General features: G+C 25.2%; 2 protein-coding genes across 2 annotated transcripts in view; both read right to left on the bottom strand.

The window, feature by feature from the left end:
* The window catches only part of LOC105364702 (mitoferrin-1), an 8,564-nt gene extending 4,747 nt beyond the window's left edge, over window positions 1-3,817 (bottom strand). The window contains exon 1 of the mRNA XM_011502733.1: window positions 3,670-3,817. Coding sequence (XP_011501035.1) covers window positions 3,670-3,786 — 117 coding nt within the window. The 5' untranslated portion in view covers window positions 3,787-3,817. The remainder of the gene's footprint in view (window positions 1-3,669) is intronic.
* Window positions 3,818-14,047: 10,230 nt separating this feature from the next.
* Window positions 14,048-21,422, bottom strand: LOC105364129 (protein PFC0760c). Its single transcript, XM_011501996.1, has 5 exons — window positions 21,056-21,422; window positions 17,114-19,942; window positions 15,418-17,050; window positions 15,219-15,336; window positions 14,048-14,341 (listed from the first exon to the last, which is right to left on the bottom strand). The coding sequence occupies exons 1-5, from the start codon at window positions 21,185-21,187 to the stop codon at window positions 14,239-14,241; spliced, it is 4,815 nt and encodes a 1,604-aa protein (XP_011500298.1). The 5' UTR covers window positions 21,188-21,422; the 3' UTR covers window positions 14,048-14,238.
* Window positions 21,423-21,760: the final 338 nt, after the last annotated feature.

Below are 21,760 nucleotides of genomic sequence, written 5' to 3'. Positions count from 1 at the left end.
AATTAATTTATCAAGAATATTCGAAATTGTTTACCTTATTAAATATTATTTATTATTTATTATTATTAATTATTTATTATTATTTATTATTTATTATTATCTCATACATATTAAACAATTATTATAAATAATTAAAACTATATAAAATGCCAAATAAAATATAGCCTATGTATTTAAATTCATGTAATAATTTTTATATTTATATTTGACACGCAAATCTAAACACAATTATTTCATGAAAATTAAATACAACATTAATCATAAATGTAATGTGCATGTCATTAAATTCATACTATGCTTTATAAACAGTTTTTTTTATACGAACATTTCCAAAATGACAAATTTAATGAAAAAATATTTTGCTTTTATTTTCATTTTAAAAAGCTCATATTTTTAGATAATGATTGTAAATATGAATTGAAATATAAAGATAAGAACAAAAATATAAGTAAATATGATTTTCTATTGTTCTAATATTTCCTATAAATAAAATTTATGCTCTTATTAACAAATATTATACTTGAAACAAAAAAATTTTAGATATGAAATTAAAGTTTGTTTAAATTTGAATCTTCTTATTGTTCTAATGAAAGGGAAGTTAAAATAAACTATATTTGTATATTTGTAAATTTGCAAATAATTGTTGAAAAAGCTAACGATATAATTTGAAGTGTAAAATTGACAGTTTTTACATGATTTAATATGATAAAAACGATATAAAAATTTTTAAAATTTTTGTAGAGAAATATTTAAAAATTAAAAATATTATATGTATTGTTTAATATAACGGGTATCAAATTTTATAAAATTTATTGTATTATACCAATTCTATATCAACAAGCATATGTATTTAAAAAAAATATTTTAATTTCTTTAAGATATAAGTATTATTACTTTTAAAATAACTATACTTTATTATCATATATAGTTAAACAAATATTTTAATTTTTTCACAATGTCAGTGGACAAATACGTCATAAATGTTATTGATCTACGGTCGATATAGTAGGCTGCACAATGCAAACCGATATTGCACAATTTCTGATAATTAACATCATTAGAATTCTTAGAATAAAAAGAAAATAATTCGGACCTTGTTTGATTTATAGAAAAATAACTTAATCGAAACTAAGGATACAGGTGAATTATTTGAACGACAGATAATTAATTATACTAAGCTATAAAAAATATTATCTAAACTTAAATTTTAATGCAACTCATCCTATTGCACACTGAAAATGACGCAATGTAACTTGATAACACTCGGAAAATTGATTAAGAAAATCATTAATTTATATAATTAAATTTAAATTTAATTTAATTCAAAACAATCAACACAAATGATCAATGGTAAAAGAATTTATTTTGGAAAATAAAAAGAAACAAAAAAATGTTATAAATGTGTATACAAAATAATAATATTAATAATAACAATTAAAATGAAATAGTTATTACACTAATAAATATTTTAGTAAATGTAATTTCAATAATATAAATTGCTAAAACTATAAAAATATACAAAATATTATGAAATAGTTTTTTGTTTTTTTTATATGTATTGTTTTTTTGTTTCATTATATGTTTCAATTTTTATTTAACATAATTATAAATATGTAAATTGATTTTTTATTATTTAATAGAATAATTAATGTGCTCAAGAAAGTAAATTTTGTAGAATTAAAGTACAGAATTCTTATAAAATAATTATGTGCATAGGTTTAAAGACATCTAATTACATTATATATTCAAATTAAAAAATTTGATCAATATCATAAAATTTTGTGTTCAATTAGTACTTAATTTTTATACAAAACTACTACAACTCTAAATACAAAAAAGAATTTTCTAGTATAAAGTTGAACTAAATAAAAAATAATAATAATAAAACATTTATTAAAATTTCTAAAAGTAAATTTATCATGTATTTTACATGAAACAGAAAGGCTAATATTAATCCTGTACTGTAGTTTATATTTAATAGGTATTAAAGCTTTATTAAATGGATACTTAGTTTATAGTCATTTACCAATAATATTTTTTCATTTCTATCATTGTAATATATTAGATTTAATTTTAATTATAAACATATTACAGTGATATAAAACTATTTTAATACTTTGATTTTTATCAATTAGTATTAGCTCTTATAATATAACATAATTTAAATATAAACAATTTGTTCGTATATATAGAATATAAAATAACATTATAAAATTTATGTGATAAAATAAAAATAAATAGATACATATAAAAAGATGCTTATGATTGTGTGAATAAATGTTTCAAAATTTTATATAGATTATTAGTTAAATAAATATTAAAAATTACAGTGAAAATAGTTACAATTCTTCATTTTATTGATTTTTAAAATATTTCGTTTGTTTCTAAATTATGTTCCCAATTTTGCGACAATGCATATTCAACATTTGTGACCTGATGTAACTCTTAAGCTACTAATAGTTTAACTTGTGGTTAGCTATGATTCAAAAATAGAACCTGCTATACCAAGATCATAGTGTTATGTAATCTGTTTTATAACAGAATATGCTTCGATAACTTAGATAATGCAATATATATAGCAGAAGACATCTTAATAATTTGAGCATTTACAATCTTAGGACTAACAAAAGTAAAGGTTCACTTTCTCTACGTTTGTAAATACTTTTAAATAATTCTTTAATTGTCTATTATTTTAAAATATATAAAAAACATAATTTATTAAAAATCAAATGTTAAAAAATAAAAATTTGTGGAATGCTATTTTATTTCATTCTAGTCATTGATGATTAAGTAGATTTGATTTGAATAACTAAATACAAATCCTATTTTCATACATATACTGAACAATCATGCTTGCATAATGTATAGAGGCCAGTTGAATTTATTTTAAAACTGGTTACAAATATTTGCTAAAATTGATGTAAGTAAAAAAGACTAAATGTAATTATATTTTGTGAATGGATATAAATAAATAAATATATACAATTTTGAATTTATTAAAAAGCCTAAATGTAGTTATATTAAAATATCTAACCTCAAAATTAAGATCAAATAAATTAAATCTATGTTACATTAAAAAATAATTCAAAAACTCAACGAGACTATTATTAGAACTCAAATTTAAATATATATATAAACATCTTTCCTGTTTAATATTTAAAATACTTGGAAAAAAATTAAGTTCTATCATTGCTGCTTTAAATATCTTTTGCTTTGAAAACCTGATATTAAACTAAATATTTTGAATATAATAATGTAAATTTGGGCGATTAGTTTGATTATCTTACACATGAAGTAATTATTCTTATATTTATTTTTTATAAAATACAATACTTGCCATGAATGATAATATTAATTTAGCAATAATAATAGAAAATAAATGTAATTTCAAATTGTAGTAGATTAAAATCTAACTATTAATCATTATTCTTATGTTATAAAATTTAATTAAAAAGTAATTTCTTTTCATTATTTTATTTTTAAGTTTGTGTATTATTAAATTTTAAACTTGATAGTAATTAATAGTTTGCATTGATCCAAGCATTAGATAACATTTATTTTTAAACTAGATTTCATTTCTATTCTATTGATACCAAAATCCATTGTCATTCAATAGAAAAGACCAAATTATTCATTAAAGTAATAAACTATCACAAACAGCATGTTTACCTTGACACTGTCAACTGAATACATAACACAATGCTCCATGATTCCTGCACAGGCACCCGCCATCATGTATACACCCACCGATTGAGTTGGTAGACTTTCATAATCATCTGCATTCATCCTTCCGACGCAACTTATATCTTCTCCAGGATTGTGATTTCTCTTTCTCTCTCTCTCTCTCTCTCTCTCTCTCTCTCTCTATATATATATATATATATATATATATACCTAGACTTTTTTCACTTATCTCTGCAACTCCAAGTACTTTCGTCGTAGAGCCTGCAACTAATAATCTGTTTTATTAATATTATTGGGTATCTCGTCTCATTCTACAATTATGTACGTTACTTTAAGAATAGATTCTGATCCGACTCGTGTTTTACGGTACTATCAAAGTCTCCATTCACGGATGAGAAAAATCATGATTGGCTAACAAAAAGGGGTCCCTCTGAAAAAATTGCTCATTGAGTAAAGTGAGACGACTCCGACAATCAAGTCTAACCTACCACAAAACATAAGTCAAGAAACTTTCTCCTCCGCGAATGACGAACGAGCCGGTACTGTTGCTGGTTCACCCTTGGTAGCTTCACCCAGCGAGCGTTGAGTAGCTACAACAGGAACATGTGATCGCTTAAAGATCGTATGCGTCCTATCTTACCGCCGCTCACTCTCGCTTTCGATCTCGCTCTCTCTCTCTCTCTCTCTCTCTCTCTCTCTCTCCCTGCCACTAATCACCACTTTAAATATACGTGTAACGTTCCGCGTCCCGCCCCTCGTGCGATTGATCACTGACACCACTCACGTTCTCTCTCTCACTCTCTGAATCTTCTTCCCTCTTACCTCACAGGCGACAACACGTTTGCCCTCTCTCACTCTATCCTTATCTCTCTTTCTCTCTCTCATTAAATTATTTTCCCGGCTTGCACTTCTTATTGTCCGTCCTTGTCTGCTCTTCCATACACCTAGTGTGGCGGTTGCTCACGGAACACGTTGACCGCGACTAGAGGTATTTTCGGACCTTGGGAGCCACGAGGAGTCCCCGGGTACTTGTCACGGATGGCGCGACAACGAGTACTTAGGAAATGACCAAAGAGTCGACCGGAATCATGAGAATCATTTCAGTAGGGTACTCAACGGCCCTCGACGGCACCCGACGTATATACACACGCGCGAACTACACGCGGGTTCAACGTTGTGATCTCGTAATACAACGTGCGAGCGTATACTCATGTGCTACCGAGCAAGAAAGAGTGATGAACGTCTCTGGTCTGTAGGAGGAGGTTAGAAACTCGACGCGCAGACGCGTTTGAGCGCAGCAGCGGGTGGCCGGCAGTCAGCGGCGGTGGCGGCTGGCGAAGGTTGGCCCGACGAGGCAGGGCGAGGCGGGGGGAGGGGGGGTGTCACGACCACGTGGTTTGCCTCGTAGTGTGTACCAACGGTGCACCGTTGGTGTGTTTGCATGCATTTACTGAGCAACCGGGTGAGGGGATGTTACTTTATTCGGTCGGGGTTTTCAGTCCCTCGTTGCTTCATTGTTTTCATTTTGATAAGATAGCGAGATAGCGTATCTATTAATTATCAATTTTATACGTCAATAGCAGTTGTTTGGATTGAGTTCGGGGAGCTTGCGATAAAGTTGAGAATTACGCGTCGGTGATGTGCATTGTTCAATAATGGAAACCGTTCTTTATTTTCTCCGAACCATTCTTTTCGATCTTTACGGTTTATCGCGCTTGAGATCATGAGCGCACAATTCTTCTTTAGATTCCAAATCCTGTATTTCAGATCCTTTACTCTATTCTTAATTATCGTTTATTTGCAAAGTGAAAGTCGAAATTGAAGATCCTTTTTGAAAAAGATCTAGAAAATCGCTTTGTAAATATTTATATTTTATTCAATATCTATTTTAAATAAAAGTATTATATTAAAGAAGAAGTTGACTATAACTATTTCTATACAAGATTTTTCTGTTTCCAACATTCATTTCCACTTGACCTCTTTATTTTATATCGATTTATGTAATTTTTTTTTTCCTAATAACTCTTTTAAGTGCTCCATTTGTTTCTTAATTCGACCACATAATTTAAGAAAACTAGTTTAACTACATTGTAGAAGACTAAATTATAATATTATAAGCTCAATTGATTATCATAAAAATATAATACTTCTATTTAATCCATTTTAAATAAAATTTTAATTTATTTGTCAAACATAAATATAAAAATTAAATATTCGATCATTGAAACAATACATGAAGCAATTAATCTTTATCATATTTTTGTATGTCCTTCGTAAATTTATAAGTATTACATTCGTAAACATAGTAAATATATCGGAGCCATTAACAAGATAGCAAAATTGACAATCGGGTTAATAGAGACGAACTATTACTATAATTAACCACTTATTTTCATACGCAGATTACAAGCTATGTAATACAAGTAATTTTTCAAAGCCAGTTTTTATCACGATGATTCTCACAGAATTTATTTTCAAATAAAAATCTATGACGATGATTTTGCAATACTGACATCTGTGATTAATTACGAATTACAAATTTGCAACTTTACAAACTTGGAAACAATTTGTCCATATTACTTAAATTAATTTATTGTAAACTCCAACTTCATGTCAACTAATGAACCTTCAGATGAAATGTTTTAATATAGCTATTATTATACATAGAACATTTACAATATTGTATTCTAAATTGGAACATAATATATTTATTATAATAAAATTGAAAACTAATATTTCTCAGCTGCGACGCATAACAATTCAATCGTCTTATTTTATGCTGCTTACAGTATATTTTATTTAAAATGTTTAGACTTATTCAGTTTTCAACCAAATTGAATAAAAAAACTCGAATATTAAATAATGAAACACATTTAAGATTAATATTGGATACTAGATAATAAGCAATAGTTTTATTTATTTTTAAAAATACGCTAAAACTGCTAATCTATCATCGAATTAAAAAAATTTAATTACAATAAATTATTTAATACTTTTCACGGTACAAAATATGATATTTTTAAATCTCAAGCTGGGCATTCAAAATATATTATAAAGTGTAAGAAATATGGAAACATATGTAACTACTATCTATATTCAAGGATATCAAATCATTTTAGTGACTTGATTGCATAAAGAAATAGCAAAGTTATTAAGCACAAAGATTATCGATATTAATTTAGATAGTTTCTTAAATTGATGCTACATTATATTGAATGTATATTATATTACAAGTATAGATCGACAATACAACTCCAATCTAATAAACTATAAAAACATATACACTTAACCATCGAACTACTTAAACGCGGTGCTAATTTAAAAAAATTTATATATAATAATAAGACTGATATTAAAATTTTATATTAAATATTATTCTCTTAAGATATAACTATTTTTATAAGAAATGTTAGACGATTGAATTTCTTTTTAGAATTTGAATAATTGCCGCGACATTATATAAAGTTGTGTAATTATGGACTACTTCGCGAGACATTAATACGTATTTTTATTCAAATTAATGATCTCAATTATAAAAAATAAATAAATAATAAAAAAAAACAAATAAATACATAATCGAGTTATAAAATAATTATTAACGTTAATATTTGAATTGGTTATTAATCAATGACAAAACTAAAATGTTGAAAATAAACGATTTAAATTAAAAAGTATTTTTTAAAAGATAATTGATTTATTAAACATTGAAATAGATCCATTACATACAATTTATTATATCATATTCGAACATATATTCAGTTAACACATCGTTTTTTTATTAATAATTCTATTATTAAATTATATTATTTTATATTTAAAAAATATTAATTATATATTATAATGTTCAGGATATTTCATTAAATAATTGTTGATAGATATAAATCGCAAAAAATTATTATATAACCACTAGCTTAGTATAATAAAATTATCTATTAGTTTCTAATTTTGTCTAAAATTCCAAAATTATTTTTTAAAAATATTATAATTTATTAAGGAATATCTAAAGAATGAAACGTTAGAACTAGTAGTTAAGAGAGACAAATAACCGACATCATAATATGCATTTACGAGGATGTTTATTATTATGCTTTATCGATTGCTTCTATGGCTGAGTGTCTGTGTAATATTTATGCTTTTATATATATCCCATAAACTATCGTCTAATAATGCATATAATCATCATGTGATTCAAAATAATAATTGTTATTCTATAAAAGTAACTAGGCTTTCTTACCCCTGCAATTCGACATAGATGCTGCATTATAATTGCAATAATGGTTTAGAGAAAGTATTTACTTATATTGTATATAAAGTTGGATGAGCTTTAAGACAGCTTCTGTATTGCAATTTATTTTTTAAAATTAATTAAAATATTGTTAAATATGTGTAGAATGCCTATAAATGAAATTGAAACAAAATGTAATTAATTATATTTCCATAGGTATAAATAATTTTATAAAAATTCCTCTGAATTTAAAAGAAACTAACTGTGCATTAAAAAATTTCGCGAACATAGATACGCAATTTTTGCAAAAGAACTGTATGTGGCGATGCAGAATGCAAAAAGTTTTTCATGATTTCTTTCTGAAAAATAACAAATATTTATAATTAATTTACAAAATTGTATATTTTCATTAATTTTACTTTTTAAATGTATCATTCAAAATTACTTATTTAATTTTGAAAGTACAACAGAATGAGTGTGAACAATAACAATGGGTTTGTTTTTTATTTAAATTATTTAAATATTCAAGTGGTATGTATTCTTATATAAAGTTGTATGAGATTTGTTTAAAAGTTATATTATATATTGTTATACAATATGACGATATATTTTTTAATGAATTGTTTTCAATATTTCGCTTTAGCAAAGCAATTATCAATTAAAAGTAATAATTTAGTCATATCAACTTAATTTTTTATAAAATAGTATAATAGCTTTTAATGATTTTACCTTTTAATAATAAGATTTCTAATACAGAATTATTAATTTTCAGTATTATTATTACAAAGACTTATTTTGTGATTATCAAATTAAATTAAAATAAGAAGTTTGCTGGTAATAAATTAATTAAATAATAAAATTAAATTAAAAATCATCAATATAGACAATTATCGTTTTTAATCTTTATGCAAGAATATTTCAAATGTATTTTAATACTGTTATACTAAGTATACCATTGCTACAAAAAGTTGATTATAAGAACACGTATAATGTAATGATTTCATTTAGTCATTGGAAAATTCAGAAGATTTTAATGAAAATAAATGAATTATGACACTTTCAAAACGTTTTTATTATTATGTAAAAGAAGAATTATGAATAGATAAATTAATATTTATATTTTTTAAAATGTGCGAGTTTGGCATGTATTATATTAATTTTTATTTCGAATAAGCTAAATCGTGAAAATTTAATAGTGAATTTTTTATATAGTATATTTGAAAATATTTTATTAAAGAAATGAGTTATTTTACATTTCTTAAATTTCACTTTTTAATTTCTTTATAAAAATATAATATATTTCATATGATTCTATGAAATATAAATGAAATAATTATTTAAATATATAATGAAAATTTCATCTATTAATAATTTCTTTGGATTTGGAAGTTCTGCGACGTAGGATAATTTATTTCAGTGGGAATTTGCTTTGTCCTATATATACAAAATGAAATAGCAAATGAGTAATAATTGAAATAGACACTTGTTGCAATAGCGTTTTTTTTATTGTAATTGACTTTTTTTTTAATCAAATGGTTTTTAAAAATAAGTATATTATATATGGACTATTCAAACTTTTATGTTTAATCATTTGAAATGATATTATTTTATATTATAATGGAATAAATTTTTTTCTTTAATCGATAATAATAATATTGATAATACTAATAATAATAATAATAATAATAATAATAATAATAATAATAATAATAATAATGTAATAATAATATAAATAATATTGATACATTAATTTTTTTTCTATTAAATGTTTTTACATTAAATAATATAAAAATAAGTAATGTACGAGATTTCATTATTCATAAATGAGGTATTGACATTAAATATACATTTAAAATTTATATTGATAGTGCTATAAAGTGCTTAATAATTGAAAAGAAAACCAATAATTATTATATTCAGAGTCTCAATTTATTTCAATTTAAATTATTATATTGTATGTTTTTAGTAGATTTGCTTTAATTGTTTTGTGAAATTTAAAAATAAGATAGTCTGCATCAAGACAGTTCAATGAAAATATATAATGAACATGCAGTACGTTACATAATACTTCAATTAAGAAGTTATCTTGTACTTGCACACTTTATCTTATAAAGTCTTATAATTTAACAAATATATTTTAAAACAAAGCGAGAACTCTATGAACATTTCAACTGCATTTCAAAGCAAAAATATTTGAACGTTTCATTTGCATAAAATAATAGCGCATTTCATTTTTTCAGTTAAGTTTTAAACATCGAAATTATCATCATTCAAGTTGTTTTATGTGCATCGAATTTTGAGTGAACGTTTATTTCAAGATAGAAATAAATTATTTTTTATTTCTTTTACTTTTTTAAAAATATTATTTAAAATACTATTTTCTAGCCTTTGTTAACAACGTTGTTATGAAAATTTCTTTTTATTGTTTTACTCAGAGGAAGACAACTTTAACATTCAAAGATAGGATATAGTATCAATGGGAATGATTAAAATTTTAAATGGAAATGCAGTTGAATGGAGAGACTTTTTCTGAATTTATTCGAAAATTAATTCTACGGGAATTTAAAAACACTCCAATTTTTATAAACAATGTATTTCCAAGAGAAAAAGAAAAAACTTAGTAACAAGTTTTCGAGTTGTCAAGCGTTCCATGTTTAATACTTATTATTTTTTTATATAAAATTATACTAAAATATCAAAATCATCATTTTAAAGTTACCTTTAAAGTAACTTTTCAAGAATTAATATCAAAATTTTTCTTTATAATTTAATAATAGCCAATATTCAATATAAAAAATTAGTATAATACAATATCACATTGATATAACAATTTTAAAATAATTAAATAGTTATAATACATTATTATTATCAATATAATTATCACGTTTTGATTTTACTTGTTTGTATGATCAGAAATTTAAATTAAAGCATTTCGTTAATGCTTAACAGTATATTCCATAATATTCATTTAATGCATACACTCTTTTGTATACTTATAATAATATTATAGAAAAGTAAGCATATTCCCATACAAACTAATTCAACATAAGAGCTTTATGAAAAACAAAACAAAAAACTATATCTTATTTATTTAGTTAATTTTAATTTTATAAAATACTTATTTACTTATTACCTAAATATAAGTAACTTTTTGTATTTGCAGCGCATTCAATCGTACTATGTACGTAATAAATTACGAATAATTTTTTATTTATTGAATGTAGTGTTATGATAACTTCTATTCGATAGACCAAAGGCTCCACCTATGAATCAATTGTTAATACGAATTCTTATATTACGGACTTCGTATACATTTAGAATTGATATATGCTGAATATTAAAATGTAGGAAAAACTTAAAGGTAAGTTCGTTTAATGATTTATATTTGTAATAAATGATAAAAATATTATATAAATTGGAGGCATTTTTTTTTTTTACCTAATCAAATACTTTGATTATACTTTATCAATTGAATCTCATAGGTTGCTAAATATTATAAATTAATCTTTATATTCATACCATAGGACAAAAATCAATTAATAAAAACATTTTTTTATCGAAATCTCTTTAATCATTTTGTTGTTACTTTTTACAAGTATTATGAAACATGTACTACATTGTTAAATGTTCGCTAAAAAAAATTTGGCTTAACAAGAAATGTGTTGAAACTTACGCATCAAGTGAAAAACTTGTAACGACAAATTGTTAACAGCAAAATTAAAGCTAACCTTTTTTTTAATTGCATAGGCACTGCTATGTAACAAATTTTCTATTAAAATTACTTCATTATAAATTAAAAATACGCATACATTACACATACATTTATACATAATATATTTATAGTCTAAATACACGCTAAGTATATAAAATATTTACTTTATATACAAATGGTATTTATTTATAATCCAATTACAATTTATAATATATACGGAAAAGTTTAATAATTGTCGAAAGACTAATTAACAAAATTTTTTTATTAATTCTTTACTTATAATTATGCAATTCAAAATCACGTGATTTGTGCTCTTAATTAAATAATTTTGGAAACTTTGTGCATGAGAATCATTATACATATTAAAATTTTCATTTCATTATTATTTTACACTTATGTTCATATTAATTTGATATAAAAAATGGCCTATCAAGAAATTGATGGCTCAAACGCTAATTGTCTAATATCCTTATGTGTGTAGCATGTACATGTACAAAAATGTTCTTCCAACAAAACGTAGACTCTGATAATTATTAAAAAAAAAATATTTTTTATTTTACGTTATTATTTACTTGTGCATTAAAAACTAATTAAAATTCTATAATTTTTAATTAAAATAATTGATTTAAAGACGGTAGCTTGTTTTTGTAATAAAACATTTAAAATAATTAAATTTTGTTTAAAAATTAAAATTAAATTTTGTAATGTTGTTGGTATGAAGTGTATTTTGTCATTGTAACTTATAATTTTTCTAAAAATTGCTTTTTGAAAATTTAAAAAAACTGGATTTAAATAATCGGTCCTTTTATTCTAAAGCCAATTTTATTATTCATATTTTAATTTTATAGTTAAAATTTAGATTTAAACTCGTTAATTTATGTCAACAAAAATTTCTTTAAATAATGGTAAAATATCCAACATACATCATTCATATATTTAAAATGTTTCTGTTTACTACCTTTTTGTTACTAAATGCTATTGAATAATGATCTATGATTACCTTGTTCATATTAATAGCATTCAAGCAATTTTGAATTTGAATGTATATCTTTTATTAATTAACAATATTCTTTATGTACTTTTATTGTTAATACAAAAGAAAATAAAGAATCAATTTGAACGAAAATTATTAATTGCATACATAAATAATTTATTCAAATGAATGTTCTTTGTGATATATGTATATAATTTTGTGTGTGTGTGCGTGTGTGTGTGTGCGCGTGCGTGTGTGCGCGTGCGTGTGAGTTTATGTGTATGTATGTATGTGCACGTGTGCGTGGATTTTAAGTCACAGCCTCTTGTAATTTATACAGTGGAGATTTTTTCCATTTTTATAAAATATTGTACAGTCAGCAATTAGTGCATTTCAATATTATTTATGAAAAGGTTTGTAGGTTTTAAGCAACTAGTCTTTATATATATAAAATATATTAAAAAAATTTGAAAGTAATGAAATCAAAGTTGAAAAAATTATCGTGATATTCCATAATATTTGAGATTGTATAAAAAAAAAATTATTTTTCACAAAGCAATTTTTATGACAACTAAAATATTTTTTTTATAAATTTATTAATTTTTTTTGCAAAAACAAGTACGTCTCTAAAATACCATGGGCTATAATAGCTTATGTTTCCAATGTACACTGTAGGTTTATATTAAAATTTTAAATATTAACAAACATAAATTATTAATTACCAAGATAATTAAAAGAAAGAAAAAAATATATTTATAACTTTGTTAAGATTTAGTTTGTGAAAGATTAGTGGAAAAATGCAGTAATAAAATACATATATCTATATATACATCGAATTAGTCGGTAACTACTACGATTACGTTAGACGCACCATAGAAATATAGATGTACCATTTATTAATGTATTAATAAACCTTTTTTACAAGACTTTTGTATCAGACTAACTCTGATTAAAATTATATATATATATATATATATAATTTTGTTTTTTATACCGAAAATTCTTTTTCCACTTAACTTTGACGGTTTTTATTATTCAAACTATATTCGACGATTATAAAATTATAAAGTAGGTTGTACAACTATTTTTTTTTGTTCTCACGAAATGATAGCCACAAATTTTTAGTCCTTTTTAATAGCGGCACGAGAAAATTAACATTTAAAAAGTTAAAATCATTTTTAATTATTTGCACACATTATAACAATAAATATTTATAGGTGGATCCTCTTTTATTATAAAATTTATCTAATAAAGTAGGATAAGATGTCAGCCTGAGCTCTTCTTAGTAAACCATAAAATATGTGTTTTCAATACTTATATATAAATAAGTAACAATGAAAAGAGCTGAGGTACTCGCGAGGCTCATAGTATTAATATACGTACCGAAACGTGACTCTAGCCGATTGAATATAATAATTCATCCACCATCTGAACAAAACAAAAAAACAAAAAAAAAAAAAAAACAAAAACAAAACAAAAGAAAAAATGAGCGAAGAAAGGCAAGCGCGATAGAATCGGAGTCTCCCTTTGAAAAACAACGTCGGTTAATGCATCTGATCAGTCGATCGTCTGCTGTTCGCGGAAGACGTCGCGCAGAATGATGACAGCCTTCCTTATGTTTAGAGGGCACCCTGGAGCCACTGGCTATGCCTGGTTGAAGCGCCGATTACGCCGTGATGAGCTCGAGAAGAGAGGCCGGGGTTTGTAGAGGTCATCGCTCGAGTAGCGCTGGTTACTCCTATGTCGGCTACAACATCCACCACATTATTAGCATAGCTTCGCTTTTATGCCACCGCGAGCTTTTAGACTGGAATTCGCACGTCGTTCAGGGTCGATTTGACGCCAGCGAGTGCACGGGAAGACGAGCTGTACGAGCATAATACTGACTTTCCCGTTTACAGCCCGACATTCCAGGGCAGACGGCGGTATTCCAGTCTAGAAGCTTTATTACGTTAATTCTCAAAAATTAAGCCTAAAAGTGAAAAATTATAACCATTAGTACGACTTGTAAAAATAAATAACAAATTGAACGCTGCAATACTTGGGCATTGTAATTACATTTGTCAGAACAATTAATATTTTTAATAATCCAGGATTTATGAAAAATTTTAGCGATTTTTTTATTATTTTTTCTTCTCATAAATTACTTTTCAATTAAATTACATTTTCAAACCCAATATGTTTTTCATTTTTTAGCACATCATTATTATGTATTTAATTCAATTTTAAGGGAATCAAGATATTGCAAGTAGAAATGTTAAAACTTTTCCTTAATTATTACAGTCGCATTAAACGTTTTCATAAATTACATAATGAAGTTTAAAAGTCTAAAAATGACGTAATTAGCATTTCATCAATTAAGTCAACTCATTATTTCATTTTAATTATTAATTAATTTAATGTAAATTCGTTGAAATTCGATCGTAACCTTTAGTTACTTCACCTTTTATCTCATTCATTTCATTATTACAAGATTCAAAGATAATTAAGTAAAATATTAAATATTTATTTATATTTAAAAATAACTGAGAAACTTTTAAAAAAAAAGTTCTTCAAGTATTTATATAATTTTTAAAAGATTTCATCTGTAATGAATAATGTAAAGATGAATCATACGCATTTACCTTCTGTCATCTTTTAATGCATTTCCAGGATTTTTTTCACTTGTAGCCGATACATCGCTCTCTGGACTCAGAGGCATTACAAAATTCTCTCCATTTATAATTGCAATTTGTTGCGGCTGTAGTTGCTGATGTTGATGCTGATGTTGCTGTAGCTGATGTTGCTGATGATGTTGCTGTAGCTGATGTTGCTGATGATGATGGTGCTGCTGCTGCTGATGCGGTTGTTGCTGTTGTTGTAAATTAACTGGATTTACAATTGTACTACTGACCTTCTTAAATCGTCCAAGTTTTCGCTTCTTTATTGGATTAGAAAAATTTTCACTGATTTCTTCGGAAGTTGTTTCTTTTCCTGACCCATCATTATTATTATTGGAATTTGTTATTAAAATATCGGCTAACGGACTTGTTGAGTGTTTCCGTTTTGAAAAAACGGGGACAAGTGGTGCTGCCATCGGTATGGCTGGCACAACCACTCCACCAAAGCTTTCGATCATATTTTCTAAGCTTCTGTTTGGATCAGCTTCTAATTTCTCAAGGTATTTTTTGAAAGTTAAGTATCTATGATTATTACTTTCCAAATAATGACATTCTTCCTCAAACGGCGATGTAAGCATATTGATCCGGCTATACCTAAACACATTATTTTTTCTTTTTTTTGAAGTTGTTGCACCTGTAAAGAATTCATCTTTTACATAATCATTTACTTCCTTGTCTGCTTCTTCTTGATCTTCATCATAATCTTCGTCATCGCCGTAGTCGTTGTCATCATCGTTATCATCATAATTATCACTAGCATCATTTTTATCATCATTGTTGTCATCAGCTTCTTCTTTTTCTATCTCTTGAGCAACGAAGATTTTTGCATCAATTTTACTTTCTTCTGCTTTCGATCTTTTAATATCGTAAATCTTACATGAATCTCTATCAAATGTATTTATTAATCGTTTTTCAATTTTCTCTTCTTTCTCTTCAAAAATATCCAACTTTCTCATTTGATCGTCATTCTTAGCGGTATAATTATCATAATTGTTTCCTATTAATTTTGTTATTTTTTTATAATTCTTGACATTTGTTTCTAATCCTTTTTTTACATTATTTGCAATTTTTACAACTGAATTTCCAACATTTTCTTCTTGAAGAGATTGCATTAAAATTTCATCCTTTTCAGTTAATTTTTCCATGATCTTGTCTTTCACAGATATTTCAATAATTGTACCTTTGTTAATACACCTTTCAATTATTTTATTATTTTCAACAAACTTTTGAATTACTTGATTACCTTCATCTTTATTAGACTTATATAATTCATTGATTAATCGATCTTCTATTTTTTTCTGTCCCCTTTCACCTTTAAATTGAACGGTATTCGTAACATTATTATCATTTTTATTTCGCTTATCACAATTGTCATCTACTATTATATCATTGCGTATTGTTTCTTCTTTGTGAACATTTTTTAAATCAATCTGTTTTTTTTGGTACTGCTCAGTGTTATTGAATTCTTTTATCTGATCATCTACCTTACACTCAGTAAATTGAATTGTAGTTTCATCATTATTTTTATTTTTACTATATTCAAGTAGTTTTAAATCGTTGATACTAATATTTGTTTTAGCTTGTATATCATCATTTTCATTGCTTTCTTTTTGAATAAATTCTTCATCAATTATTAATTTATCATCTTCATTGAATTCATCTATATTATCATCTATACTTTCAGCGTTTTGATTAATATTTATATTTGTAACAGATGAATTATCTAATGTGTACATATTGTAACATTTTTTGTTTTTATTTTTATTTAAACATTCTTTTACATCTACATATGCTTTCTTTATTTCTTGTTTCATACAAATTTGTACAATATTTTCTTTAATGCCTTTATCAATATTTACTATATGTTGTGTATCCATTACTATATCTGTTTTTATTTTACAAAATGTATTCTTCTCTATTCTTTCAGCAGTACCTTTACAGTCTTCTATTTTGCTTTCACTTTTATTAATGATAACCTTTAAAGTATTGTCTTCCTGTTTAATTTTCGATTCTTGCGCTTTTAATTTTATTTGATTAGATTTATTTATTTGTCCTTCAGTCCCTTGAATTTTAATTCCCATAATTTCTTCATTTTTAACAGTGTTTTTACCTGATAGCATGCTATATTTTTGAATGTTTTCTGTCCTTTCAACATTATTCCCTTCTCTGCTTAAATTTTCTTTAATATCAACTCCGATTGTTTCTTCAATTTCTCGTAAATTTATATTTTCATTTTTAGAAACTATAATATTGTTCGCTAGTGGTATCAATGATTCTGAATCATCAATTGAATCATCTGTTAATGTTTCTAATAAAGTATTAGAATCCATAACAGGCACTAATTTAGTAGAAGTAAGGGCATCTTCAGTTTCATTCAATTTATGATCAGACATCATTTCAGTTAAGGACTGACGTATAGACTGTTCCATTTCTGATAACTTAGACTGCACAGGATGTACAGGTTCAGTATCAAGTATAATTTTCTTAGTTTCTTCGAGTGATAAAATAGGTTCCTTATCTGGATATGGTTGTTCATATTCTTCATCTGGAATTTCAATAATCTGTACCCTCTCCTCGTCTGGTACACTGGTGACATCGGTATCAATTCTAAATATGTCCTTTTCAATTTTTTTCTTAAATATTTTATTTTCTAATTTTGGTTTTTTTACTTGACATTCAATGACAGATTCATCATTATATAATGGTCTCTTTTTTAAAGGTAAACATATTTCTGTAGAACCTGGATCAACTCTTTTTGGTATATTATCTAAACTATTGCAGTTGTTTAAACTTTGACTATGTTCACTGGCTCCAAATATTATTTGTAAATTATCGTGAACACTGTCTGATGTTTCACTACTGGAGTGATCTTTGTTAGCATCTTTAGTTAGATTAGTTGAAGGACCAAATTTACTAGTGGAATTATTAGTACCATATGAACTTTTATGAGAATATTTACTACTAGAGCCATTGGAACCATCTCTATCAGTAGAACGACGATCATTTGAATTTTTTCTAAGACTTGAATGATCATCTGTTGATTTAGATTTTTTCTCATCTCTACGTTTTTTATCTTTTAATGACCTATCACTGTTATAACTACTTCTACTCTCAGATTGTACATCTGTTTTAGAATCTCTTTTAGTTTTAGTATTGGGTTTAGATTCATTTTTTCCATTTGAATGATGTCGACCATCTCGTTTACTACTGCTTTTGTCTCGGGAATCTTTTGATTCTGCACGAGAGATTTTATTATTATGATTGCTTGAACTTCTAGATGACGATTTATAATTTTTTTTATTATCATCTTTTTCTTTTGATGTATTATCTTTCTTATCTTTAGATTCTTTATTGATTTTTGCAAAGTCTCTATCCTTTCCTAATTTTTCTTTTTCAGTCAATTCCTTTTTCTCACGTAATTCCCTTATTTTCTCTTTATATAAATCTTTTAAATCTTTAACTTCATCTTTCTTCTCAGCTTCTTTCAGTTTATTTTCTTTATATTTATTTGTATTTTCTTTGCTATCTTGAAATTCAAATTCATTTTTATCCTTACTCTTGCTTCTTGAATACTTATCAGATTTATGACGTCTTCTAGAATCACGATCTTTATCCCTACTATTTCTGGATTCATATTTATCTTTTGAATGTTTAGATTTAGATTCCTCTTTAATTTTCGTATCTTTATTAAACTCATGAATGTCGCGAGAATTCTCTTTAGAAGAATTATTTATTTTGCTATTATCTTTAATTTTTATAACCTCAAAATTAAATTTATTATCTTTGTTATTATCACATTCTCTGACAACTTTAAAATTGTCTCTGTTATATTTAAAATCATCTTTAGATTCTGGCAATGGTGTTGAAGCATGATTAGATGAACCAAAATCTGTTACAATAGATAATCGAGAATTAGAAGAAACCTTACTTAACTGAGAATCTTGATTACTACAGTCAAAATTATCATGTGAGAATTCTGTGATAAAATCAGGACTCTGAGATCTATGACTTGTTAATTCGGAAATACCTGACAAATGAGAATCATTTGACATATTTGATTCATTTAAATTCATAATATCAATTGGTTCAAAATCTGGACTGTCTTCTTCTTCTTCTTCTGTTTTATTTGTTTCATCAGATTTAAATGAACTATTTAAGGCTGTTTTTGTCGGTGAATTCACTATAGTTTGAGAATTTTGTCCATTTTCTATTATATTTACTTCCTTTTTAATGGAATTACATTTTAAATCATATAACTTTTCATCAAATTTACTACAACCTGGTTTTTGTTCAGTTCCATTTATTACTTCATCTATGTTTTCATCTACGGACTCCAAAGATATATCTTTTAAGCTATTTCTATCAGATTCTGGTGAAACAGGATCTAAATCTTTAGGAAGTAAATCTTTCAAGTCACAAGCTCCATTTCTTTGAGTTTTTGGTCTTTCAATTCCTAAAAATTTGTATACAACATCTTCTATTTGAGGCATAAAAACTGAAAAAATCTTTGGATTTACCACCTGATCCACTATTCTTTCAACACCAACTTCCAAATAAGGAGCATCATGTATATGCTTACGCAAGGTATCACGAAGTTGATTTTTGTTTAAATCTGTTCTCCATGTTTGCTTATTTAAAAAGGAATTTACAGAACTTTCTACCCTTGTTCTCAAATTTTGATAAGCAGGCTGAAAAAACATATTTTATGAAATACAAAATATTAATAACATATTACAAAGCAACTATAATATAAATTTATCTATGATTTTAAGTCAACCATCATTGATGAAATGAATTATTATATACATTATCAAATACATAATTAAATAAATTATTGTGACCGAATATATTTCAAACATAAAATTATTAAATTACAATTATTTAAAATAAACAATTTTATTATATTACATAAAGTGATTTTCATATTTTGCTTAAAATATTGTAAAATAAGCCTTGTAAAATATAAAGAATGAGATACATTGCATATATCTTTATATATGGCTATTCATTTAATTTAATATAATATATTTAATAAAAATATAAAAAATTAGTTTAAATAAATAAGGAAAGGACTTAAAATAAACTTTAATTATTAACATATATAAAGCACTGGTCTTCGAGATTATAGAAACAATGTATCTTTTTAATAAAATGAAGCTTTAAATAGGTTGCTATTAACTAGTCCTAACCAAATAAAATTAATTTTACATTAATATATATGTGTGTTCTGTATATAAATATACTTTATTATATATGGAAATCACAGAATATTTTTAAAGATATTTATTGTACTTAAATAAAATCATTAATCATGTCTAATTTCATACTTATCTATTGTATATTAAATGTTATCCATTACAATAAAATAAATTGAATATAGCTACATAACATGTAATCTAAGAATAGACAAAGCTATGAAAAGAAAAAACCTATTATAAAACTTATAAAGTAAATAAAAACTGTAAACTTATTAAAAATTAGGATAAATATTAATATCAAGTACTATATTATAAATAAATAAAAACGAAATTATAGTTTTATTAATTTATTCGTTACAAAATATTGAACGTTAGTTCTTAAAATGAATGTTTTTAGGTATAAAAATTATAATACAGCTAAAATTATTTATTATTTTCATTAAAGTTAAACTAATTGTATTAAATAATATAATAAAAGAAAGATGTATTGAAAGTGCAATATACATTTAACTTATTAAAGAGATGTATCAGTGATAATATTCAAAGACAATCATTTTATTACGTATATTTTAGAATTTTTTATTAATGTCTTCAAAATCTTACCTTAGTATCGACATCAGCAATGCATTCTTTTCTGAACTTATCAAATATTCCTTGCGATTTTACCTCACCAACAATATGATCAATCAATCGAGGATCGCCAGCTAAAAGTGAATTACTCAAGCCCAACTCCATCTTATAACATTGATGTTTAAACAATCGGCGAACGAGGAGCGAGTTTTCATCACCTGTTTTTCCGTACAAATTGTCGAAGCTTGTTTACTTGAGGCGAACAAAAAAATTTATTTCCTTGCTACAGTCATCATAAAAAAAATCTTTAAATTTCATATGTTAGCTTAAATTTACGGTAATTTAATCATGGAAGTAGTACAAATATGTTATTTTATTGAAACCATTAAAAAACATTAGATATGCATTCGTAAAAATAAATAAAATATAATCAAATCACCAAATCCAATCTACCTTGTGCACTAACACAAACTGATCAAGATAATTTGTTTCGTTTTAATCAGTATTCTGTAGAGTTACCTATGACGTCATCGTCACTAGGGTTTTTGATATTTTGATATTTTTAACTCTGTCAATAAAACAGATAAACAATACGAATACGGATATTTCCAAATTATGTTTTTGGATAGACTGAATTACCTAAAACATATATGATCAACAATTAATAATTTATATATTAATTCTATACGTGTAGTAATTAAATAAATGCATCAATCTTTTATTTATTAAACGATGTTT

The sequence above is a fragment of the Ceratosolen solmsi genome, unplaced genomic scaffold (genome assembly GCF_000503995.2).
Source record: "Ceratosolen solmsi marchali unplaced genomic scaffold, CerSol_1.0 scaffold10, whole genome shotgun sequence".
NCBI lineage: Eukaryota > Metazoa > Arthropoda > Insecta > Hymenoptera > Agaonidae > Ceratosolen > Ceratosolen solmsi.
Note: the sequence above shows the minus strand (reverse complement) of the source record. Positions and strands in the feature narration are given on the sequence as shown.

What these genes read in the sequence shown, in the direction of transcription:
- LOC105364129 (XM_011501996.1), bottom strand. Translation starts at nt 21,187, where the DNA reads ATGGAGTTGGGCTTGAGTAATTCACTTTTAGCTGGCGATCCTCGATTG. An exon ending in TTGCTGATGTCGATACTAAG is followed by an intron (nt 19,943 to 21,055) that starts GTAAGATTTTGA and finishes ATGTTTTTTCAG; the next exon opens with CCTGCTTATCAAAATTTGAG. An exon ending in TAATGGATACACAACATATA is followed by an intron (nt 17,051 to 17,113) that starts GTAAATATTGAT and finishes CAAGAAATAAAG; the next exon opens with AAAGCATATGTAGATGTAAA.